Source organism: Copadichromis virginalis, linkage group LG2 (assembly GCF_057382275.1).
Source record: "Copadichromis virginalis isolate Kocher_CV1m ecotype Utaka linkage group LG2, C_Virginalis_male_GT1.1, whole genome shotgun sequence".
NCBI classification, from domain to species: Eukaryota; Metazoa; Chordata; class Actinopteri; order Cichliformes; family Cichlidae; genus Copadichromis; species Copadichromis virginalis.
Genome location: NC_140619.1, coordinates 5,790,991 through 5,817,671, shown reverse-complemented (window position 1 = coordinate 5,817,671; position 26,681 = coordinate 5,790,991). Strand labels below are relative to the sequence as shown.

At 39.4% G+C, this 26,681-nt stretch overlaps 1 protein-coding gene across 1 annotated transcript in view; it reads left to right on the top strand.

Moving 5' to 3' along the window:
* The first annotated feature begins 1,476 nt into the window (after nucleotides 1–1,476).
* Nucleotides 1,477–26,681, top strand: part of pdgfc (platelet derived growth factor c) — a 47,821-nt gene continuing 22,616 nt past the window's right edge. The window contains exon 1 of the mRNA XM_085469194.1: nucleotides 1,477–2,208. Coding sequence (XP_085325320.1) covers nucleotides 2,031–2,208 — 178 coding nt within the window. The 5' untranslated portion in view covers nucleotides 1,477–2,030. The remainder of the gene's footprint in view (nucleotides 2,209–26,681) is intronic.

Below are 26,681 nucleotides of genomic sequence, written 5' to 3'. Positions count from 1 at the left end.
ATCAAAGACTTTGCGTTTCACAAGACCACCATGGAAGCGGCAATCAAATGTGGACAACAAGACAAAATACCCAGCTTTTACAGACAAAACCTCATGGGGTGAATGAGTGTGTGTGTTTTTGTGAAAGAGAGAGGGATTCCACGATGTGAAGTGCTGACATCTGCTGCAGGCGCTCGCAGGGCTGGAATGTGATACCCTCCTTTACACAAAGGGCCTTGGCCCTTCCAACAGGCACATGAAGACCTCTATATGCCCCTCTCCACAGGGGCAACACAAGTATGAAATGACTGCATCAATGTCCCACGCCTTCTTTCCTGAGCCATTAACTTGGATTAAAACCACAAAAGCTTCCCTTCTTACCTTGATGCTGGAGAGATGGTTGCTCTATATTCTCTTTAAGTTGGTAGTTTCTAAGCTATGTGAGGCTGGGGGTAAATTGCTGCAGCATTGCATCATGCGTCTGGCTCAATGGGTTCAATATGTCTCCAGCTCCCCTTTGATTGTTGTGTCTGTGCTGCAGCAGACTTACCATACAGCGGGGGATACACTGTTGCATTTTGCCAACAATAGGATGGGAGGAACCACATAAAACACAGTTGATGAGGTACAACATTGTGCTGGGGAGAAAGGAAATTGGGAACAGGAGGGAGTATTGTTTCAAGCAGTGTCTCTGCTTTGATATGACAAATTGAGAACCTTAAACATTTCCTTCCACAGAAACATTCCAAGGGAGCACAAAACTGCATGTTAAAAAGTTTTCTTTTGGGGCGCATTTATCTTTCATTCAGTGAATCAAGGTTTTAAACAATTACTCAGTGGTTAAACAATGTTACTTAGGAATGTTATATGGAAGGTTTTAGTCTGAATCATGGGACTCCTGATGTGAATATATACTGTGAACTGCACTGTATATATTATACATTGGATGGATCATGATTTAATGGGATAAAAATGCAATCGGGCCATGGTGTTGTAGTCCAGTAAAATAAGCAGAGAAACAGATAAAGGACTAGTAAGACAGTGGGTACAACTGGTGTACACACAGCAGAAAGTGAAATGTGTCCCTTAAAAAAAAATCCAGAAATAGCCTAAAATGTCTCCTTCACATTTTTGTATCTCTACTCTTATATCTTTATATTTACAATATATCGTTTAATCTGGTGTTATAGTGTTTTAAGTTATTCTGTAGTTTTAAAGATATATTTCCAAAAGTATTACCGCTTATGTAAACCTTATCCTTAACAACAGACTGTGTGATCTCGGGAGGCTGAAACTTTTGGCTAGAAATTATTTGAAAAGTGCGCAACCATCAAACAAACAAAACAAAAACAAAACATAAAACGGACCCGTAAGGGAGTGAAACACCTCGTTAAACCAGGCAGCAACTGAATAGTTAACATCCTGGGAGTTTCCTCCGCTGAGAAGTTGTACTTTATGTATAGCACCTGTTGTGCGTCAGTTGCCAGTCTCCAAAAAGCCAACCCCGGGCGCGCAGCGATATTTTATCTCAGGCTCCAAGTTATGACTCTAGACCGCGCCAGAAAACAGAAAACGTCTCGGTGTTGCGAATGGTTTCAAAGTACAGGCTGTATCAAGTTGCTTCACTCTCTCGCTGTCTCTGTGTGTGAGCCTTTGCTGTAATGCGTAAAGATCTGCAGGGATTTATCAGACGGAGTGAAGAACGCACCGTGGACGCGCGCTTTCCCCAAAATGCGACTGTGTCTTTCTAATGTTCTCGTCGCGTAGATTATATGCGTGCATAAGGGTGTTTTTTATAACTAATACCGGGATTATAGCAACATAAAACTAAACTTTGCTCAACTTCCCATTGAACCAACAGGTGCGCATTTGCTCTGCGCAGCAGCGGCAGGTTCGGAACCTCCGCAGAGGAGTCGTTCTAACTTCTCAAGTTAAAATTTTGTTCCCGAACTTTCCTCCGAAGGACTGATGCTTAAAATTAAGTGGATTTTACTCTGCGCTTATCCTCTCCAAATGTGTCCGAAACAGCACTGGTGCCCTGTAAACGACGCATGTGTGTGGTGATACAAACCGTCCCGTCTACAGCGCTTTGTGATCGCCGGCTACCACTCATCCAAATGATCCTTCCATTAATATTCCTTCTTGCATCGCTTCTCCAACAATATGGCTCGGAAGCTGAATCAAGTCATGTCAGCAAATTTCCCCTACCAAGCGTAAAGGAGCAAAACGGTGAGTTTCGATGCATTCTAGTTCATTCTTAAAAGTTCAAACTTTTGAATGATTGCTCACACAACCTAGATGCTCATTCTTACTGGGCTTAAAGACATTCCTTTCAAAAAGTACATCTTTTGAATGAATAGAAGCATTTTATTTAGTTCAACCAGTATTATCCAGGATAGGAAGTGCAGTATTACCCTTTACCTTTAAAGCGTACCCCGTATGCTTAAAAGGAGAAACCCTTCTGAAATTCCTTGCCCCTCGGGAGAAGTTTTTCTTGTGATCATAAAAAAAGGCTCCATTCATTCAGGAGCAGTCACTCAGGGCGATGTAATTTGGGGCTCATGTGAAATGACTCCAATGAACTTCACTAATTCTGAAATCCTTCCCCCCATTTTTCCCTGTTTAATTTTATTTCCATGCTAATGACAAGAGTATAACTGTGTTTAGCTAAGTAAGTAAATAATTAGCCTCCAGTGATTGTTTTGCCATCATGGGGAATTTGACAGTCTTTGTTGTTCTTTGTTGTTGTAAGCATCTTTCAAATCTTAATTTAATACTTAAGATTGTGTATTATGATTATTAGTTTTGGCTTATTTTAAGTTTTATATCTTGATCCCTTATATTCCCAGTGCTGACATTATCTCTTCATAACAAACTTTATATGTCCTGCATATGAATGACAAAGGTTTATAAGAATTACAAAAGAAGCCAAGACATGCTGGTACAAGAAATGTAAGTCCAAAAAGCTTGCCATAGAATAGTTTATGTGTGACCGATCCTGTGCATGTGAGCCTTTTAGTCAGGAGTCCTAAAATGTGATGTTTGATTATTATTTTGCTTATGTGAAGCACATAACAAGTCGTGACATAGAAGCAGACTATGTATCACATAGCTTAAAGTACCTATATCTTGTAGATATGGTTAATCTTCATACATTTCTTGATCTTCAGTAACCAGTAGGTTTGACTCGACTTGTGTGAGGGCATGCAGCTCTGACTTCACTACAGTAACAGTCAGGGTTGGGAAATCAGAGCCTCCTGGTGGGATATCCAGGTTTAATCAGGACGGCTGAGAAAGGAAAACAACAGAGAGGAGGGAGGGAGGGCAGGGAGAGTGATGAAGGAGGTGGAGGGGAAGTGTGGTGGGGGAGATGTTAAACTGTCAAGGAACTCTTTAAAAAGGCGGTCACACTTTGGCTGAGGGCAAAGCTGGCCAGACCGTCTGTAACCTTTGACTGGAGTGTCTGAGTGCTCTATTCTGCTGTGCTTGATTGCAGATGCTCTGTGAGACAATTTGATATCGATCTGACGGAGGGGAGAAGCCAGACCTGTCTGGCATGTTTAGTAGTAGTTGCCTGGAGAGTTACGGTCCCCAGTCGTATTAAACTTGGCAAGCGGCTGCTGATGACTCCATAAGATATCAGAGGGCACCATCTCCCATTGAGAGCCAGAGCTGTGCAGAGTAACCATCTGTCACAATGAATGATTTGGACAAAAACTCTCAAAATGAACTCTAAAATCAAAACTCTGTGTTTTGGGGTAATAAATAACGTCAACATTTCTTTGCTCCACTGGTGAGAATAATGTTACAGTGTTGTGCATGTCATTTTTATGTGTTTGCCACATGACTATAGGGTTTCATGGTTATTAAGAGGAAACACTGCTAAAAATGACTTCTCCAGGCACTACAAAGAAGCTGTGTAGTGTAAGGTTTTGAAAATGAAATAGCGCTGAAGGAAAGTACATGTATCAATCTAGCTCAAGCGCTACCCCAGCCTTTGGTCTTCAACATATTGTTTTATTAAAGGTAAAACAACATTGCTGTTTCTGAAAAAGTTAGAAACAACAATGTTGTCCTGTTTTTGCCAGAAAGGCAAAAACAGCCTACCTCTCTGGAATGAAGCAAATAACATCAGAGGATCGGATCCAGCGAGTATTACTTTCATTCTCAAGCATTTGCAAGAGGAAATCAAAAGTTTATATCATCATAAAACACATTTTATATGAGACAGGATTTTGATTTGTGATGAAACAACATGATTCACAGTCTGTATACTATGATGTAGCACTGATTGACTTATTATTCAATAGCCTATAAGCTTGTTTCATTATGCAGTGATGGCCTGATACCAGTTGTCAACACTGCAAACCCAGCTAAAGCTCCATCTCAGCTTCCCGATCACACAGGTCATCTCAGGGGCACCTCTTATATCACTTCTCCGAGATAAGTGGTTTGCCTTCTCTTTCCCGTAGAAGGCCATGTTTTTTTTGCCAAGGCCACCCATAAGCAGAGAGCCAGATATTTTCAGAAAAATCCAGCAACAGATATTTGTAGGAGATGCGGATTACCTGTGATATTCCCACATAACCCCCCGAGCACCACTGGAGGAAGGTATGCACCACACTAGACCTGCCAATGATCACAGAGGCTGCTGTTCCGCTAAAGATTAAGAGATTAGAGGGAGGACTGGGGTCATAAGGATCAACGGCCTATGGGGAACATATGCAGTGTACCACTTATACATAGATGGAGGACAGAGGAGCATTATACATTCAGTGGATTATGATTACGATGTAGACAAACAAGACATTTGCACCGGGAACATACTGGGTGGCCTCGTATGAATCGTGACTTTTTCAGGTGTAACATAGAATACAATATTTGTTTATTCTCCGATAGCTGAGAACAGCTGTTAATAGCATATTTGTAGAGTAGCAAAGGAGGAGGAGTCCTTTTGGTTGCCGGCAAAATCCTATTCATTTAAGTGATTGACAGCTAAAGTACTTCTAAGGCTTGCCTAGCCACAGTATTTAAAAGATTACCAACTGCCTTGAGAAATACTTGGTAATTTAATAAAGAGTCAAAGATCTTAGCCTGTGTACAAAATCACTTACGGCAAGAAGTAAATTGCAACTCCTAAGAAGCATTTTTGTAAGAAATATTTCATCATAGAGCTGAAACGTTTATACTGAAACTAAATTAAGTTTAGTTTATCTGGCTGAGTGAAAGCACTTTTTGACTTTGGGTCAACTTTTATTCAAGGATTAATGCATCTAAAAACTTTAATTGTACTCGGTGGAGCAGGTGTTCATGACAGAGCTTTAAATTTGTATCTTTCTCTGTCTAAAGTTGAAATCATTTTAAACAGCTGACACAATGAAAATATAGTAAAAACATAAAAACCTAATATAAAATCACTGTCCCACTCTTTATGGTGAAACAAGCATTTCATACAAATTATGATACTATTATGCCGTCTCATATCATATTGTACAGTATGCGTATTGTGTAATTGTTAAAGTTAAGAAGAAGTATAATGTCTTTGTTTTTGTTTTGTTCTCAGCCCACTGTTACAAAATCTGCCCTGACAAGACCAAACATAGTCATTTGTAATGGGTCAAGCCTCTTCTACTAAATGTGACCAGCTGGCATTCATGTATCCACCATGTTATTTTAAGTGGTTTCCATAGTGCTTAGCTCTGGGTTCAAATATGAAATTACAACTATGACTCTGAAACCAGTCAAACAAAATGTGCCTGCCTTGGAATTTCAACTCATTCTTTTATACAGGTTAGATGTTTCCTGACCCTGGGAAAGCTTGTTTCCACTTAGGGGGATCCGTGCTTTGATGGATATGCTTGAATGAATGAATGCAGCACTATGCAGTTAATCATTGTATTGGGCAGTGGAATAGCAGCTGGTATGCTTGTCTGAATTAAAACCATCAAAGAAAATGGATGGCTTGAATGTTCAATAAACTCAGTGGGAAGCATAGAGGGCAGACGTTACACCAAGGAGATCACTATAGTGAGATGAAAAACACAATTATAAGGAGGTTTATCAGGGTTTTTATTTGCTGACTGAACGTGATGGATTTTTTTCATTTATACAAACGAGTTTGGCTTCTTTTCCCTGTCTAATATGGAAGTCACTAAATACACCAGCTTCTGAATAACCATTTAGTGTTAGTAAGAGAAAGAAAAATGCACTTATGTGAATTTTCCACAACAGTAGCAGTAGAAACCACTGGATACAAGCAGGTCTATATCTTCTGGAAAGAGGAAATTTTCCCCTCAACATCTCACTCCAGAGTGGGGGACCCTGGATAAAAGTGTCTATGTTTTTCCTGTCAGCACTATTTGAACATGGAGTGCTGTATTTGGCAAGCAAAGCATGCCACCGCCTGCCTGCTGTTTGTCATTTCAGGCAGCCAGTGCACCGTCTCTCCCACCACCTCAAGAGGCTTTCCGGGGGCTCTGGGTCATAGGTTTAAGCTCTAGTGAGGAAAAATAGTATCTATAGAAACCTATTCTGTCTTTTCTTGGCTCGGTGTTTGTGAATTTTTCTTCACTGCACACAATGCTTTGGCTGCCAGTGGTATAATGAAGACCATTTTGTTATACAAACAAAATGCATGAGGGGGAAGGGGACTAATACCTTAAAGCTACTTTCCACTGCTCCTTATTCATAAGGGGTCACCACAGTGGGTAGTTCCACAAATTTGATTTGGGAGGTTTTTGCACCAGATGCCTTCCTGATGTAAACGTCAAGGGATGTGCATCCCCTCTTTGGAGAACAAGGGGACTGAAACCTCGTTCTCCAAAAAAAACTAATCACTTTCATTGCCTCTTTGCAGCAGCACATCAAGAAACAGTAAAATAGTGAACCACATAATGTTTTTGTGTCAGTTTTACACACATAATTTGACTTTATTTGAAGATTTGCTTCTCCCAACCTGTTAACTGTCATTTTCCTTTTAGCTTAGCTTTGACTTCAACCAGTCACTGCAACCTGTTCTCCACCCCAAAGGCTTCAAATTGCATTGCACTGGCTAGTCTTTTTCATGCATTTTTCATCATGCATCGTGGTGCTATAAAGTTCAATCGTCCCTCAGCATATTAAATGGATTCACTTCCATTAAATGGATTGCAAGAAAATGCTCTGCTTGTGCTGCAAGGAAATGATGGACAAACCTGTTGGATATGGCGGAACTTAATACAAACAATAGTGTTTTTATAAAACTAAACACACAGTGTGGGTGCTTAAATCTAAAAGAAAATTCACAGAAAAGACAAAGTTGAAAAAAAATCATATACAAAAAGCAAACTGAAGAGATAATAATAGCAATCCAAGCTGGGACTTGAATTCCTGTCTTCTGATTTAAAGCACTGTGATTATGCTATGAGCCTTTCAACTTGCCTCCTACCTTTTGGGCTTTTATTATTGCTTGTTTCTTCCTTTTGAGGCACAATAGTAAGGGATCATCCACTGCATTACAATATGATGAGAACAAATTCTTGAAATAGCAACAGTATGTAACAAGTAGGAAGTAACAACGAGTTGATCTTTGAGGGAACAACTTGGTCTCTTAACAAAATCTGATTTTCTGTGTACATGGAAACAACCTTTTCTTTCTATCTAATGATTTCAACGATAGTACTAACTAATTAATGTCTAACTGATAATAGAATAAAAGGAAAAAATGAGCAGTTTTTTCAAAACATCCCACAGTTATTCATTCATTACTCCCCATGTAAAAGACATTCAGTAGTTTGGTCAACAGCAGCAATTCCTACTATTCAGCATTATTTTAAGTATCACTGAGAGATACATGGAAGCACAAAGGTAATCTTCTATAAAATTGGATCCAAGTCATCATGGGATGCAGCTGAAAGTACTGAATTTTGTGTTAAGATTTACTTTTCCGCTGTATTGCAAAATTGTAAGACTGCCCTCTTTTTTTAAAGTTAAGTAACTTCAAGTGTCAACATGAATAGGTGCCTGTAACGTGTATTAGAGTTGTCAGTTTTACATTGGCTAAAACGTATCCACATTTCCTAAAACATGTGTTTAACATTTTCAAATGGACTGTTTTCATCCCAAAGAGGATCTTTTTCAAATTCCTTCATGAAGACAGAATGCATGAAAGAACCTGAAAACTAAAGGGTTGGTTAAGTCTTTCATAAAATCTGTTTTTGGAAATGTGAACACAGTACATCTTCATCTTAGTAGGCATGGAGTAAGTCGCTTAAGTTTGAATAGATTTAGACGTTCAGTAGGTCCACTTTATGTACTCTGGTGCATTTGAAAGTGAAAAATCTGGATGTTAGTGAGGAAACACATTCATTTTTATGCTGTAAAAGGATAAATATTGTTGTAAAATAATATATTTTCTTGCTGTGTTTCTTTGCTCACAGTTTCTTATCAGCTCAATGTCTGTAGCAGGCTCATTGTCCTGTCTCTGTCTGCTGCCCTCAAATAAGAAATCCACTTTCTGAAATATTACCAGCTTCCAGATAAGAATTGAGAGCAAGCAATATCATTTCAAATGTTCAGCTTTGTCAGTGTTTCCTGGTGAATAGTTGTTCTGAAAGCTGCCATTTCACTCACATTGTTAAAAATGTTATATTATACTCCACAAGCAAAATAAATACAGATAACTTTTCTATCATGTTTTTTTTTCCTTATCAGCAAAATGAAATTACTTAAATCGAAAAGCAATTTAGCTCCCTAAATGGAAGGACTTGGTAAATGTTATCAGCTGCTTTGGCACAATAACTCAAGTAGCTACAGCATGACTAGCTGGCACAGAACAAAGCAGTTACACATGAAGCAGGATGAATAAAACAAAGCAAAAAGAAAAGGAGAAATTCTGGTTTAAATGCATGTTTTCCAGAGTGTGCTTATTCTCATAGTCTGATGAAGTGTCGGACTAGTTCAGTATATCTGGCTAAAGTAAAAGTTACTTATCACAGCAAATACCAGCTATTCTCTGTAAATTAACATGGTGTTCAAAACAGAATTTGCATTTTCTTACTGGAAAAAATGGTTACTGATTTATATTATTACTTCTTTTGGAGAAAAATGCATCCATAGAGCAAGATATGCTTATTTTTATTGCACCATTGGATGAGACAAAGGCCTGCATTAACACATGACCATCACAATGTAAATTGCATTTCATTTTCATTTAGGTAATTTGTCACTCCAATCAAAGTAATCTATCCCCTCTATTGTTTATATCACATTTCCATGGTTGTATATACACTCAACAAAAATATAAACGCAACACCTTTGTTACTGCTCCCATTCCCCATGGGATGGACGTAGAGACCTAAAATTCATTCCAGATACACAATATAACCATCCCTCCCAAACAGTGGTCACAAATCAGTCCAAATGTGTGGTAGTGGGCACATCTGCCATATTGAGATAATCCATCCCACCTCACAGGTGTGCCACATCAGGATGCTGATCTGACATCATGAGTAGTGCACAGGTGTACCTCAGACTGCCCACAACAAAAGGCCACCCTGGAATGTGCAGTTTTTTGCGCTATTGGGGGTCTGGGGACCCAGAACCGGTCAGTATCTGGTGTGACCACCATTTGCCTCATGCAGTGCAACACATCGTCGCATGGAGTCTATCAGATTGTCAATTGTGGCCTGTGGAATGTTGGTCCACTCCACTTCAATGGCTGTGCGAGGTTGTTGGATATTCGTGGGAACTGGTACACGCTGTCGTATACGCCGGTCAAGCACATCCCGAACATGCTCAATGGGTGACATGTCCGGTGAGTATGCTGGCCATGCAAGAACTGGGACATTCTCAGCTGCCATCTGCCCTGAACAATGTGAACCATGATTCATCCGTGAAGCGCACACCTCTCCAACGTGCCAGACGCCATCGAATGTGAGCATTTGCCCACACAAGTCTGTTACGGCGACGAGCTGGAGTCAGGTCAAGACCCCGATGAGGACGACGGGCATGCAGTTGAGCGTCCCTGAGACGGTTTCTGACAGTTTGTGCAGAAATTGTTTGGTTGTGCAAACCAATTGTTCCAGCAGCTGTCTGGGTGGCTGGTCTCAGACGATCTTGGAGGTGAACCTGCTGGATGTGGAGGTCCTGGGCTGGTGTGGTTACACGAGGTCTGAGGTTGTGAGGCCGGTTGGATGTGCTGCCATATTCACTGAAACGCCTGTGGAGACGGCTTATGGTTGAGAAATGAACATTCAATGCACGGGCGACAGATCTGGTTGACATTCCTGCTGTCAGCATGCCAATTGCACGCTCCCTCATTGCTTGTGGCATCTGTGGCATTTTGCTGTGAGACAAAACTGCACATTCCAGGGTGGCCTTTTGTTGTGGGCAGTCTGAGGTACACCTGTGCACTACTCATGATGTCAGATCAGCATCCTGATGTGGCACACCTGTGAGGTGGGATGGATTATCTCAATATGGCAGATGTGCCCACTACCACACATTTGGACTGATTTGTGACCACTGTTTGGGAGGGATGGTTATATTGTGTATCTGGAATGAATTCTAGGTCTCTACGTCCATCCCATGGGGAATGGGAGCAGTAACAAAGGTGTTGCGTTTATATTTTTGTTGAGTGTATTTCACTTTGACAATCTTTAATATGGGCTGCATAAGAATTTGAGTTGCACAGTCGTAATTTAGGTACATTTAGCTCTGAAAACAAAACATGTCAAGGCAAGAAATTGCACTTATCTCTGAAGCCTTGTAATATAAAAACTATGATAGAAATGTTTAAAAGGGGGGGGGGGGGCTCTAAAAAATTGTTCGATCAAAGTCTGACAAGAATCAGTGTCGTTCTTGTTGTAACAAAACAGATTCCCTCTAAAACAGGAGGTTCCATTGATAAAATATTTGGATCATCTTGAGGCTGTGAAGTTTGAAACCTGGCCAATGTGGCACTGTTTTAACACAGACCTCAGTTGTCCTGTGAGTATTGGTTTTCTTACGGTAACTGGAATTCCAGCCTTGACTAAATATCTTGGCAGTGAGATGAGTTGACCTTGGTTACCGTCTCTGGCATGTCTGCATAACGTGGCAGATGTCATCACCTTCTATCACAGAGGTATTTCACTGTCCTGTTTTGACTCTTCAGATTCACCATCTGTCTGTCTGTCTGTCTGTCTGTCTGTCTGTCTGTCTGTCTGTCTGTCTGTCTGTCTATCTATCTATCTATCTATCTATCTATCTATCTATCTATCTGGTAGTTACTAAGGAAAATAAAAGCTCTAAACTAATGTAGATAAGGTGGAACTTCTGGAACTGTTTTCTTACACAATCATCCTTACTTATCTCTAATGTCTAATGTTAACCAGATGTAATACCATAATAACTGTTTAATAACATAGATAGGATGGGTTCAAAAGCAGTCCTTTAAAGGGCTTTATCTGGTTCTGTGGTCTTAATGGCACTTAATGAGTAAATTTCTCCAGGCAATTTGAAGAACTTGGAGGTTTTCTGTTGGTTTAGGCTGGGTGAGTTGCTTCTGTTGGACTGACTTGATGAAACTGAGATCAGGGATTTATGGGAGCGTCTCACTGATGATAGATCTTTATGAGTCTGGCTCTACTTGGAGTGATTGTCATGCTTCAGAAGAAATTTGGGACTCTTCGCATGTTTTTTTAGTGCAGTTTCATGGTGGCTAAGAATCTAAACATCTAGAGCTTCTACAACTTTTTTTTTTAAACTGCAGCTATTTGTGAAAAGTTGCTCTGTTTTAGGACATTGCTAAGTCTAAGATCCATGCCAAAATGGGGCATATATCTTAGAGGAAAGTAAACAGTTGAGCCATGAATCAGGGATTGTAGCATGAAGACCCAACACTGTGGCACAAATAATCCCAGCTGTCCCCCTTCCTTTTCATTATGATGAGAAGGGTTCATCATGTGTGAAACTGAGACTAGGTTCATCTGATGCAGCAGAGATATTTCATGGTTATCAAGCACCATCATTAAGCATGCTAATTTTAGAAAGAGGCAGCAAGAGTTAGCGATGTGTGAACACCCTCATACAGCTCAGAATATATATTAGACAGATCAGTGCTTAATGTGTAGTTTTGGCAGTTTATGAGAATAAGCCAATGATCTGTATATAATGGTAGCATTTTACTAACTTAAAAACATAATTTTAAATATAAAAAGCGAAATCTGTATTTACAGCACCCATTTGGAAAGAATACATTTTCATTGGATTGGGCATAAACAAGCCTGTATGTTTCATTTAATCAGTAAAACAACTTTAAAAGCATGCAGTATATTTTATGAACTTATAACAAAGCTGTGCAGTATACTACAACCCAAGTCCAAACATAGAAAAAGCTGTGCAGTGTCGTGTAAATGTGGACTGTTTGTCAGGTGCATTGTTGGCATATATTTCCAGGCTTCTGTAATTAAATATTTTCATTACAGTGCGTGTAATGCCTTGCAATACAAACTACAGCTTATAGTGGGTATCTTCTTGTTTTCGTTCAGTAGAGACTTGGCAGTTTTCTTTGTGTTTAATCAACTTGTGCACCAATCTGACCAGGAAAAAATACATCTGCGTGGGACTACTTGAACTGCTCTACCGTTCAGGGACATTTTTTACCTGATCGATTACAATCTACAAGAATCAATACTAAAGTAAATACTTTTTAGATTAATATTTTATCCCTTGCAGCATGGTGTGCATCAGGTCAAGGTCTTTGGGCTGTTTTTGGCTTGCCAGAGCTCATGCATGCATAGCTGAACTATTTAGCATATCAGTGAACTTTATCTTTTCATGTGTTGCTTATGGAGGTAACTGGATATGTACAACATGATTCAATATTCTGAGTATATATGAAGTTATTTCTTTTGCTTTCAGTTTTCAGTCACTAAACAAATTCCAATGGAAATTAAATGGCCTTTATTTCTTGTTTATGTGCCACTGGAGGAGAGTGAGAAAAGAACCAGAAGCTATTAAAGGGAGATGTGAAATATCCCATCTCTAATGCATTTAAGGGGGTAAAATAAAAAGCACACCTGTCCCAGTAATCACTGGTACACTGCCGTCTCATGCTGGTCGGATTATGTCATCTAGCACATGGTGAGATGTGATATACGATGCTATGCCAGTGCCATACAGAGTCGGTAACCTAATCACACGTACTATTTTGAGAATGTATGGCTTTTCCCAAAGCACAAATAGGTTTTCGGGCATGCTGGATGTAGTCACCCCCGGCGTTCTTACGCTTGGATCCCCAAGAGAGGGTATCCGTTTCATTTCCAGTCCAGCTGGAATGAAAATACACATTAGCTATTAGGTCTTATGACTGACCAGAATGATTTGCCAACTGTGTGTGAGCATGTTCATGTATCAATGTCTGCATGCAGAACAGGACCTTCAGCAGTTTCTTTTTAACAAAACATGAGTGACTTTTACTTTTACTCAAGTATGTTGGGGTACAGGGTTATCCTGTGGCGCTGGGAAGTGTTTTGTGTTCAAGGTAAATCTTTGGCATAGGAACTTACAGTTTGTTGGATACGAAAGGGAAGCAATTTTACTTGTGGAATTTGGAGCTTCTTCAAATGTCGAATGTAATACTGGACGCAACATCATCATATAGGATCAAGTTTAAAGCATGAATTATTTGTTTGTCAATCACCTGATTAAGCTGGAACTGGGAACAGAGAACAAATTAAGACAGAACATAATATTACTCGTCACAAAGATGACATCTGAAGTAGAATTTCCACGGATTTTCTTATAATAATGTTCAAAATTTGATATTGTTTGTTTTCATGTTGGGCCAATAAATTAACATCTATTTCTTGTTATACATGCAGTGAAGATACATGTGGTTGTATTTCCTGCAAGAACCAACAAGCGCCAAAGATTAACTAAAAGCCTTTCTACAAAAGATTGTAAAGAGATATGCAGACACTTGACTTGGCCTTTTGTATTCCATTCACAATGTACTGAACAAAATTGTGATGAATATGATACACTGTGTTAATGTGGCAATTTGTTGCAGGGCTGCTGTCCTTGTACACTGAAAAAAAAGCTGGCAAAACAAAGTAACTTACTGGAAGAGCGGGCTTTATTCATTCAACAGGGAATCTTATAGTAGGTTAGTAAGGGATCCCTTGACACTTCTTTCTTTCACTTTTTTTTGGAACATGAATTCTAGTTTAATGTTGAATAGGTTGCAGTATGGGTACTGTGACGAGCTCTCTGAGCATGTTTTCATGCTAAATGCTTTAAACAGATTGTACTTAATGATTAAAAGGGAATGTGATTGTGGTTGTGTTTGGTGCAGATGGGCATAATATAAAGGGCTCAAGTGCCCAGATGTTGCATAGCTCAGTATCACTTGAGGCATACAACATTTGAGAAACTCGATGATGTGGAATTACACACAGGGACCATGGTGCGATTAGAAGATGGCAACAAATTTAGAACTGTTATAAATGTGAAATATAGAAATGGTGCGATAATATTTATGGCACCTTTAAAGCAGAATATTGTCATTTAGGAAGTACTGGGCATAATGTGTTTTACTACTAGGTATTATGCCATTTAACTACACCATTGGGTGTGGCATTTCTCACAGCAGGCTTGTATTAGCAGGAAAAGCACATGTGTGCCAATAAGCTGTGCCAGAATGCACAATACATGGGTCAGACGAGCCTTTATTAATGTATTAGACAGATCCGTGACTGGAAAGTCAAAATATCCACTGTGACTAAGAGGTGTTTAATGTTGTTGTTGACATGGAATTGTGTTACATCTGGATACAAGTGGAAACAAGAATGACGATAAATCCCCTGAAAGGTCTTAAATGTCTAGCGTTATGTGTATTAAAGGCCTTCAACCTTAAATGAAGTTAAAGATAGTGTTCACAGACTGAGCGGAAAGATTGAGTTTATCTCCACACCGGTGATCATTGACATGACATAAAGCGGGCACTCTGCCACGTCAGGTAATGAACATTTCAATAGGACAAAAAACGCTGTTTATTTTTTTGAGTTTTGTTTAGTTTCTAGGTTTAGCATATTTTATGTCTTATCTTTTGTCTTGGCTGATCTTAAACCTCAGCAGTGTATCCAAGCTTGGTAGCTTTGTCCCTTGTAAATTTAGTTCCCATTTGTGCTGTAAAAAAATGTTAAAGGGCACCTGTTATGGCTCATATTTTTATTCTTGGAGTCAACTAAGTTCAGGTAGAACTTCATAATATAGCCCATAACGTATAATTGTAAATTTAGGGTGTATTTCCCCCCCCCATCTAAAATGCTTAACAATAGGTGGTTAGCTGACTTTGGTCAAGTATTTGATTGGAATTCCTCCTTTATGACGTAGTTTGGCCACTTTCAACCAGTTGGAGACCCCGTGGCAGACCCAGGACATGGGTGACCAGTGTGACCATTTATTTCAAAATGCAGGTGACAATAAAATGTGCAAAATGATTAATAACAGACTAATAATAGACTAAATGAATAAAATATAGACATATCTGTATCTAGGGTCATCTTGGGAGTGAAAGAGAATGCCCACTACTACTCACCAGTTGTATTTCTCCAAGACTTCCACAGTCCATTTTCTTCTTCACATGGAAGATTGTTTGATAACAGCTTGAAGGACACCTCATGAATGAATAATGCTGTGAGAAAGAGTGACTCTGTAAGAACTCTGTCTTTCACAAGAAAAGGTGCCCCTTTTTCCTTCTCCTCCTCCTCCTACTTCACATTTTTCTTCTCTTCAGCTGTCTCTAATTAGGACTTTTACAGACGACAGCATTAAAATGGCCCGGAACTACTGCAACTAATGAGACACCAATGACAAGGCAGATCTTTCATGCACAACTCCGTTTGTCAAAATCTATCTTTCATTTTGTGCTTTGACAGCCAAAGTTTGTTCAGCACTTTGTTTCCCTTCACACCTGTTGACAGGCTTTAGCGGAGATTTAAGCAGGTCACCGAGTTGGCTTGTTTTTGGCAACGTTTGCAGTATTGGATGCTTTCAGTGTTCAGTTTTCACAGGCAGATTATGAACGTGTTTGCATGCTTGGTGTCAGTGTAGCGTTTGTTTTAACCACTCTGCTGCTGCCAGTGTTTCTGTTATAAATATAACTGAAAATATATTAAATATTTTCAGTTATCACATAGGCAGAGAGCAGCTGGATTTGCAGTCAAATGCTATTTGCATTCGTCATTGTATTGTAAGATAGGTTTGAACGTAAGTATGAATTCAAAAACTCAAGTAATTTGTGAAAACAAAGATTTTAAAAATAAAAAAGATCACTCACATGGTCCTACATCATTTAAATTTAGATAACTACTATTGAAAAAACATGTTCAAACTGACTGATGATCAGGTGACTCAAAAGTCAAACTAATTAGTAGGAGACTTTTTTACTTCTTATTGTGTAAGTGGTTGTGTGTGTGTGTGGTGCATGTGTGTGTTTTGCTTTGTTAGAGCAGTATTTAGTACAGTAGTTTTTAGGTACATAACAAGCTTGTTATCATCTGAATTCTCAGTCATCTGAATCATACTGTCAAAGCACAAACATTTACTGTTATTGTAAAGTGACTTCAATTAGTCTACCTAAATAGCCTAAAAAGAGATCAAGTAACGAACAGGACTTGTTGCTTCAAAGCAGAAAATAATTGGTTACTCATTAAAGGCAAACTCATTACTCATAGGTACTTTTTAGCAACTACAAATGAAGGTAAACTCATTTGCAGTCAGACCAGAAAAAGAGTATTGCAAAGTATACTGAGTTAATATTTACTCTGTTGATGCAGTAGAAAAACAAACATTCTTGTCTTCCACCATGACCGCCAGTCACATTCAAAGCAAATGTGCGTGATTGGTGTAAGTGAATCGATTTGGTTTTGACCAATAAGGTTTCCTGCTTAGTACCAATGACTGCACATAGCACTCCAGAATTTCAGTCAAAATTGAATGAAGTTTATAAGCTGCGAACAAATAAGAAACGCTTTAATACATGTCATATAGGATACAATTTGATTCATTGTTATGTCTACGTTTTGGTCTACATGTGGTGTTTACTGTACCTTGGCTATAGCATTGGTTAGCACCATTACCTGACAGTAAGACTGTTCCTGGCTGGCTGGGGCTCTTCTGTGTTTTCCCTGTGCTTCCATAGGTTCTCTACATGTTCTCCAAGTTAACCCCACAGTCCCTAAGACATCAATTGTAAATTGTCCATAGGTGTTACTGTGACCATGAGTGGTCTATATCTTTCTGTTGGCCCCACAATACACTGGCAACCTCCCTAGGCTATACCTTGCCCCCACCCCCTCCATTACTTGACGTATTTACTCAGATGCACATATTCGCTTATGTTAGAGGAACAGACATCTGTTTTGTATCCATTTATCTCCAGAGATAATTATGTGGCTATTGTTGCTTGAATGCAGCATCATGAATATTCATTGTTTCTAAAGATAAAATAATCATCAAACTGTGAGGTTATGTTTGGAAGCAAACAGATGCGGATGATTAAAAGGCCTTTTTACGAGCAGCAGGAGAGTCAGACAGCCTTCAGATTGTCCTGAAACAGTGGACAGTGTGTTGTGTGTTGGTTGGTTCTTTGTGTCTGGGGGTGGGCGTCCGGGTACACACCGGCTCACTCCTTGGCGGCCGCTTGTCGGGGCCTGGGGCCTGGGGCTCGCTCGGGCCCCTTTGGAGGTGGGGTGCCCCCGGCCTCTTGGCCTGGGGCTCGGTCACTCAGGCACAGCTGGGGGCCGGCGGAGCTCACGGGCGCGTCACTGCAACTCCCCCTGACTTCTGCTCCGCGGCTGCTGGGCGAGCCCTCATCTGGGACTCTCCTCAGCTCTTACTGGGACAGTGGCGCGGCTGCCCCTCTGTTGGTCTTCCATGGTCTCTTGTGTTCTGGGGGCCTCTGGATGTCTGGAGTTTTGATCTCCTCCATACCCGCTTCACACCCTGGAGGACGGGGCTGTGGCCCCCCCACACTCCCTAGCAGATCATTACATGGAGAAACCTTTGGAATGCAAGCATGCTGATCCACACAGGTATGCACACATGGGTATTCACAGACGCGGACTAAAGCTTTCTTGGCTGCTGCCTCAAAGCACACTGTGCGCTGTCTATCTTGCGTGCTGCACAATATCGTTTATTATTTAGTAAATATTGATATCTATGACTAGCTAGTTTATTGTGATGGTGCTTTGTTTTCTCTATTATTATGTTACTCTTTGTTGTTTGCTGTCTCCTCTGTTTGTTTTTTTTGTTTGTTTGTTTTTTTTTCTCCATACAGGTGACCCAGGAGTTCTTTTTTTTTTTTCTCTCTCTCTTCCCCCCCCTTCTCACCGTCTCTTCTCCCCTTTGGTTTTCTTTCTTTCTCTCCCCCTCTTTCTCTCATTCATTCCCCCTGTCCTATTTATTTAAAAAAAAAAAAAAAAAAAAAAAATGACAAAGGATGAACTGAAGCTCTGCCATCACGTAATGTCGCATACTGCTGTTTCTGATGTCATTTAAGAAAAAAAAAAAAAAAAAAAAAAAGAAACAGTGGACAATCTGAGACTCAGTGACCTGTGTAGAGGAAAATTGGAAGCTAAGTGGTGAGAGTTCCCATTTATTTGTTATATCGAAAGCTGTTTCCTAAACAAGCTCATAAAAATTATGTCCAGTGAGTTTGATGATATCACAGTGCTCCTCAGGAAATTTCAGCCATTGAGTAGTATTATATTTGTGTAGCAGGATGCAGATGTTATAGAATGTCAGGCAAGATTTACTTGCAGTTCAGGTGCTGAAGTCCAGTTAAGAAAGTTCACCTTACGCAACAAAAAATGTGATGATTTACGCAGAGAGACACCATAAAATAATCACTGGATGTGTTTATAAATGAGTGAGCTTGTTTTAAATGAGATATTGTTTGACTTAATGATTTGGTTTTTTTTTTGTTTTTTTTGTTGTTTTTTTTTGTTTTTTTTTTTTGTTTTTTTGTTTTTTGGAAGTGACTTAATGATTTGTATGCAATTAGCCATTCAGAATCAGCTAAGGTGAAGCATGAAAGGTCACTGAATCACCAGCTTCATCTGGTGCTTAATGAGTTAATCAGAGCTATTGGAGAAGACAGCAGCCTGACTTTCACACTCAATTGGCATTTAATTTCATTCATGCAGTGTGACACGCCCATGTCTTACACCAGGAAGCCCCCTTCCCCTTTTTCATTGAAATCAATCAGTGCAAGGTGCCAAATTTCCCCTTAACCAGCAAACATGTCCATCTCTGTTCTTGCAATAACTTGCACAGAGCTGGAATGTAGCTGCCTGTCTCTATTCTAATCTCACATAAACTGTGGTAGTATTTAATATGCTCTGAAATGTGAAATTTTGCAATTTTGTAACAGGGCTTAATGACATAATGAGAGAAAGATTTAATGTTTAAGATAATTAGATAATTGAAGAAAATTGTTTTTTCTTAAAACCAGACAACACTCCATTGTACTTCTTTATATAATTGATTAAAGTGACCCATAAGGAGAATTAACTTGCATACTTTAAGTCACTGAATTACCTTCAAACATCACCCTTCAGAAACATCAGTTTCCCCTTTTTCTAATCCTGAAATTGCCACTCATGTCAACTCTGAAGATCCAGGTACAAACATGTTTAGTTTAGCAAATCCAGCCTCTTGGCAACTTGGTATTCTGGGGTGCAGACACTATTCTCTCACATCTGAAAGATATACATTTCCTCCTGTTTTCTTTTCTTTCTTTTTTAGGTTCAACAAAATAAGTGAGTTTGAATTTGATTAAGGGACATAAGGACATAGTTGACTGAATTACCAACAAAGGAAGAACCAACGTCTATGGCTTTGAACACGGTTTCATCAGTTTGAATCTTGTATACATTCTGTACACAACAACCCAAGGCTTCTTTTCTGCAGTTCTTGTGTTTGGAAGAAAAAGCAGGATGTCACAGGAAAAGAGCAGTTGTGCTCAGTAAACCCTCCCTTGGTAAATAGAGGTTCAAAGGGGTATATTTTCATTACCCTAGGTTCAGAGCTACAGCCTCTCTTCTGTCGACAGCTGGACCAAAAGGTTACAGAGGCTTGGTCGGGTGGCAGTAATTAGAGATCCATGACAAGCTCCTTAAAGAAACTGATCTGTATTTGGAATCAGAGCCATAGACCAAAGAATTTATCTTTAAATTGCCAATACTGAACTGAATTGAGCTGTATGTTTATCTATTTCTATACTGAATGCTTTTCTCTTACAGCAAAAATCCCATCAGACCATTCGAGGTTTTACCCAGATTTTCTTGCGTTGCTGCAAGCTTCTTAAAGGGTTGCTTAGAGGTTATGTTTGCCAAGTAAATTGTAAGTTTATTTTTTGGGAATTCAAGGCAGATGTTGTGTTTAGATAATCATTGCTTAGTAGCTGCAATGCTCTTAGTTTTTACATTACAGGGATCACTGGGAGTTCTCTGTTACTTGGATTTTTCTGATTTAAGATAAGATTAAAGTAATGGGACAAGGGAGGAAGATGTGTGAAGACAAACTCATTGAGTGTCTGACTTTGGCTGCTCTCCAAGTTGCAACCTAAGCTTTCCTGACATTCCAGAACATACTTGTGTGGTCCCAGAACAATTTAGAAATCATTAGTTGAAAACATTATTGACCTCCTGTAAGCCCTGCATTGTTGATTTGAATGTTTCTATCTCAGGGGAGAGCTCCAGGGAGCTCCAAGGTGGGTTATGGTCAGGTCTCAAATCTCTCAGCTATGTTCATTGCAAAATCTGGATCTTTGATCAGTCTTAATAGCAGTGTCTGGATCTGGTAAAGCAAAGCTGTCTTCCAATCTGGCTCGTCACAGATCAAACTGTAATTTTCTCCAAATATCCAGCTGTCCAGCACACAGATGTGACTACAAAGCAGCCTGAAGCTGCCATCCACAGCTGTGAAACAAAGTTTAAAAAAGACCTAATTCATCTGTCATTGCCTTTTTTTCTTCTTCTTTAGCCAGAAGGGGACGGTACTTCTGTCTCCTAGTGTTTCACATTTCACAGCTCTGCTTTGTTTTCTTTCTTTTTTCAACTATCAGTCCATCCTCTTTACAATAATTAGCTTTGATATTAATTATGTGCGTGACAGCTAACAAGGAAATTCAGGTTGATGAGGGGCATCGTTGTATAATGCAGCACATGACAGCAATTTTAAGACAGAGAGAAGCTTGTACACTGTTGTAACTTGTGCAAAACTAGAATGATTTAGAAATTGTCTGTTTGAATTAGGCAACAGTGAGTAACTACAGACTTCATAAATGATAAAGAACAATAATGAGGTTGAGTGAATTTATTCTTCACTTAATGGCTGATTTTTATGCTGATGTCTAAATCCAGGCTCAGACACAGAATTCCAGAGGGTCAGAAACACTGACACTCAATCTTTCTTTTTCTAAATGCCAAGTGCGTGCACTAATTAGAGGCTCCAAGAAATCATTGAGGGGTGTGGAAGCATTGTAATCTGAGGAGAGGCCGTTGTGTGGTGGCTAGTGCTAGATGGGACCAAAGCCTGAGGGGTTGAAAGACTTCAGTTTAGGTTTGGTGTGTCTGCCAGTGGTGTGCAGTCATAACATGAGCTTGCACACTCCTGTGCATTCACTGTCATTAACAGCCTGCAGCTGTGGCTTTGGAAAAACTTATCACGATTTGTAATCATTTCTCAGATAACACTGTGCATTGCGCTAAGGATATCTTTCACAGCCATCGGTGGCTTGAGGACTTAATAATATAACTTTAGTGTTTTTTAGCATAGGCTATTTTTATGCATTCTGAGAGATACTACTTTGTATAATAATTGTTATCTACCAACTATAGTCTCACAGTAATGCTAATTTTAACTCTTAAAGTTGATGTGTTTTACTTTTCCAGAAAATCAGAACTGTGAATTTTCCTTTTCATCTTAATGAAAAAAATCGAGGCGATCGTGGCTCAAGAGTTGGCAGTTCGTCTTGTAATCGGAAGGTTGCCGGTTCTAGCCCCCAGCTCTGACAGTCTCGGTCGTGTGTCCTTGGGCAAGACACTTCCCCTGTTGCCTACTGGTGGCGCCAGTGTCCGGCAGCCTCGCCTCTGTGGCTACAATGTAGCAAGTTCTTGGATTTCTTGAGATGTTGTTTTGATTCTTTTGTTACCTCGTGGATGAGTCGTTGATGGACTCCTCGAGTAATTTGGGTGGGCTGGCCACTATTTGGCCACTATTACACTGAGTTTTCTCAATTTGTAGATGATGACTCTCACTGTGGTCCCAAAGCCTTAAAAATGTCTTTGTACACCTTTCCAGACTGACATCTTTTCTCAAGTTTCTTTAAATTGTGGGATAATGTTTGATTATGATTTTTGGGGGGGGGGGTTTTGTGAAATTGAACTCAGATTTGCAAAAAATGTGGTTAGTCACAGATAATTCATGATTTGAAAGGCAGGGGGCAAATACTTTTTTACACAGGAGCAGAAACTTTAAATTAGCTTTTTTCCCTTAATTAATGAAATCTGTTTTTGTTTTGTTTGTTTTTCTTTTTGGTTTCTTTTATGTTTTACACTTATATAAATTGTTGAGGTGACTTTTAATAACACATTTAAAACTTTGTATGATATATGATGACATTGGTCAGAGGGCCCGGTGGCGCCAGTGTCCGGCAGCCTCGCCTCTGTCAGTGCGCCCCAGGGTGGCTGTGGCTACAATGTAGCTTACCATCACCAGTGTGTGAATGTGTGCGTGAATGGGTGGATGACTGGATATGTAAAGCGCTTTGGGGTCCTTAGGGACTAGAAAAGCGCTATATAAATACAGGCCATTTACCATTTACCATATCCAAAAGATCAAAGGTCAGAGTTATTGTGACTTCAATTCAATTCAATTCAATTTTATTTATATAACATCACAACAAAAGTCGCCTCAAGGCGCTTCATATGCATCCTACTCTTGTAAACATGACATACCTGGAAGATATTTCCCTATATTGAGCCACAGCCAGCTTCTTGGGAGAAACCTGTCCGAGTATATCAGGGGTCAAAATGTCATATAAAAAAAGAAAGCTTTCACTTGACACATTATCTCATATCTTTGTGGAGAAATTTGGGCCCACTCTTCTTTATAATGTTGCTTTACTTCAGTGAGGTTTTCGTCTAAGCAAAGTTCCCTTAAGTTCCCAAATCTTGAAGCGATTCTGTTTCTATTAGTGAAAAAAAAAACAAGTCTAAATGATCACCCCTGCACCATTGTGCTTTACAGTTGGGATCAGGTGTTTATGTAAAAATGTTGTGTGAATGCTCCAAATCAGCAAACTACTAAAAACTCTGAATTTATAGAGGTGGTCATACTTACTGATGATCAGTTAATCACGTGCATTTGATCAGCAGCACATTTATGCTACTTACCCTCTTAATTCACATCAAATACCTGTGAGCGATACTTTTTGATTTGCAAAGTAATGCATTGAACCCTGTGCAAAACTGCCCTTTTCACAAAACTAAAATGTTATTTTATCTGAAGAACAAAAATGGGAATCCAAACATGCTTCATATTTAGCAGAACACTAGATAATGACACAAATCTTAAAGCTGTTCAAACTTTTTAGATCACGTTTCAGCTTCCAGGTTTTAGAAATTGTTGCTTTTGTTAATTCTAGATTTACAAATGTGGTTTTAAAAATGTTTTGTTTTTACACAAAAGGTGCAACTGCAAGTTTCTTCAACTTTTGCGGTATTCTTTTCAAACCTGCTATGCTTCCTCTTCTGCCCAACATGCAGAAGCTATGTCTGGCAGATTAAAGGGTTCCGCAGAGCCAAATTATTTTTTAATGGTATGAAAGTTTCTCGTGGCATGTTTCAGCTCCTTTTTTCTGGCTGGCTGACTGTAAACCCAAATGCAATAAATATCTTAAGCAGGTCGGGAATTTACTGCACCTGTAGTAACCACTGCACTAATTTAATAAGCAACAGATGTTGGACTGATTGCACTGAAGCTGGAACACATGCAGTAAAAGAAGGGAATTCTTTGTTAGGTACAGTTTCATCAAAAATGCTGCAGCTCTGTTGCACAGAGGCTCCTCATTCATTTTGATCAATAAGTAACAGAGCTGAAATTTGGATTTAGTATCATAGTGACTCAGCTGTCGATTACCAGGCAGGAAATAGCTGTTGTGAGTGGTTATCTGTGATCTATGCGAGGCTGAGAAAGTATTGGGCCAATCTTTTACCAGCTTTGGTCAAAATTATAAAATCATTTAATTAAGGTGCTGAAAATACATTCATACTGATTTATTGTGAATTTATTCAGTTAATTTATCAATTGTTAAAACAGCAAAAAAAAAAAACAGTATTTCCTTTAAAACTGTTTATGTAAAACCCCACATGAGAAACACATGTATTGCTTTCTCAGGTTTGAATAGCGGCTTGCTAGGCCAAAATTATGTCTGCTACTGTACTATAAGCAATACTACTGCCAGATAAACTCCTAAGCTAAGGATTAATTTAATGAGATACAGTAATTTTAGAATGTGAAGAAAGATGAATTTAGTGAACCTAACAAAAGCCAGGATGAATGATTTTCATTCTTCCATCTGGTTGTTTATGAGAAACATGCAGCAGCTTGGACAAAGGAGCCATTATCATTAATTAATCTTAGCTTAAAGCTATATTTCATTTAATAAAGCATCTGGGTTTAAATGCAAGTGTGTGTGAGCACTTTTACTGTATAACTGTTACGGCCCCATTATTTGTTAAGATGTGTGTTATAAATCCTGTTATAAGAGTAGTATATATCTCACTATTTTCATATTTCTTTCCTTGTGTCTACTAATCTAAGTGTTCACACAATCATCGTTTTCTGTATGGGCATTTTAGTTTTCCTTTGGCAGGGGAAAGGTTAATGTTTAGCAGCATGAATGGTTCACCCACTAATGTGTGAACAAAGCACAATGGCTGCAGTGTATAGGCTCCTATTTATTCAGAGTCACTTCCTCCCTTAATAGTTGACTCTACTTTACTCACAGAGAAAAAAGTAGGTCAAGGAAAAGTCATGTTTGAGGTAATTCACTCTAGGGGACCACATCTCTGATCATTAGATGACATTGGTTAACCCTGAGTGTGAGGTCATTTTCAAGTCAAAGTTACACCCAGAACATGGCCTGAGTGTTAGCGTGTCTGTGCATATTACAGTGCACTGAGGATAAATTACAGAGGGAGGCTATCAATGAGAAGGCTGAAAAGGAAAAAGCATGAAAAGACAGTGTTTATATGAAAGAAGGAGGTTGTTTTTTTACCATGTGGATTCGACTTTAATCAGATGTTGGTTCTCAGGTGATGTACTCTCACTTTTAAGGACTCTCTGCTTTGATGCAAGTGCATAAAAGATCCACAAAGATAAGATAAGATAAGATAAGATAAGATAACTCTTTATTGTCATTGCACAGTCATACATAGTACAGTAGTACAATGAAATTGGAAAAACTGTCCTACGTCGGCACTACATATAACACAACACGACACGATATGACACATCACAACGTAACAAACAACACAACACAGTATATTAACTTAGTATAAAAAAGAAGAATAAGTGCATGTGTATTGCACACTGTTATTATTGCACATTAATTATTATTGCACCTTGTTATAAATATAAATATTATTGTTATCGTTTTAAACATTGTTACCTCCCCCTAAAAAGTCCAGGGAGGTATCCAGTCAGGTCAGCTATTTACATTGATCAGGGCTATTGCCCTGTTGTAAAAGCTGTCCTTGAGTCTATTTGTTTGGGACCTCAGCAGCCTGAACCTCCTGCCAGACGGCAGCAGCTTAAACACCCGGTGTCCTGGGTGTGTGCAGTCCCGTAGGATGCTGCGTGCCCTCTTGAGACAGCGAGTGCTGTACAGGTCCTTCAGGGAGGGAAGAGGATGTCCAATGATTTTTTGGGCCATGTTGATGACCCTCTGGAGTGCCTTTCTGTGTGCTGTGGTGCAGCTGGAGAACCACACACCGATGCAATATGTCAGCACACTTTCAATGGAGCAGCGGTAGAAGACGGTCAGCAGCTCCTTCTTCAGGTCCATTTTTCTGAGGATTCTCAGAAAGTGGAGACGCTGTTGGGCCTTCTTTAAGACCGCAGAGGTGTTAGAGCTCCATTGGAGGTCTGTGTCTATGTGCACACCCAAGAAGAATCACTCTGATAATTCATTCTTCAGCTTCACGGTAAAATACCTGAACCAAAGAGGAATGCGAACACATTGTTCATCCACCTTCTGCAGTTACTTGTGATGGGTGTGTAAGGATGAGAGAGGATGTTTGCAGACGTTCTGGATTAACTATGATTTCATCCACGAAGATGTCTGGAATACCTATGATAACATATTTCATCATTTTTAGGAAAGAGTACCTAGAAAAATTATTTTCTCTGTTAACAATTTTTCAATTTTTTGCATTTTTGCACTTAAATTACCAGATCATCAAGTGGGGCCTGTTAGTGTGTAGATGTTGTTTTGGCTTCTTTTGTGGCCTCCTGGATAAGTTGTTGATGTGCTCTTGGTTTAATTTAGCCACACTAACCACAATAGGGATGGGAATCTCAATAGTTCAGTAGTTCAGTCCCTTGGAACTGTTAGTCAGCTTGGTTCCACTTGCACTTGTGCTACAATCAACTGATTTCAGTTCATT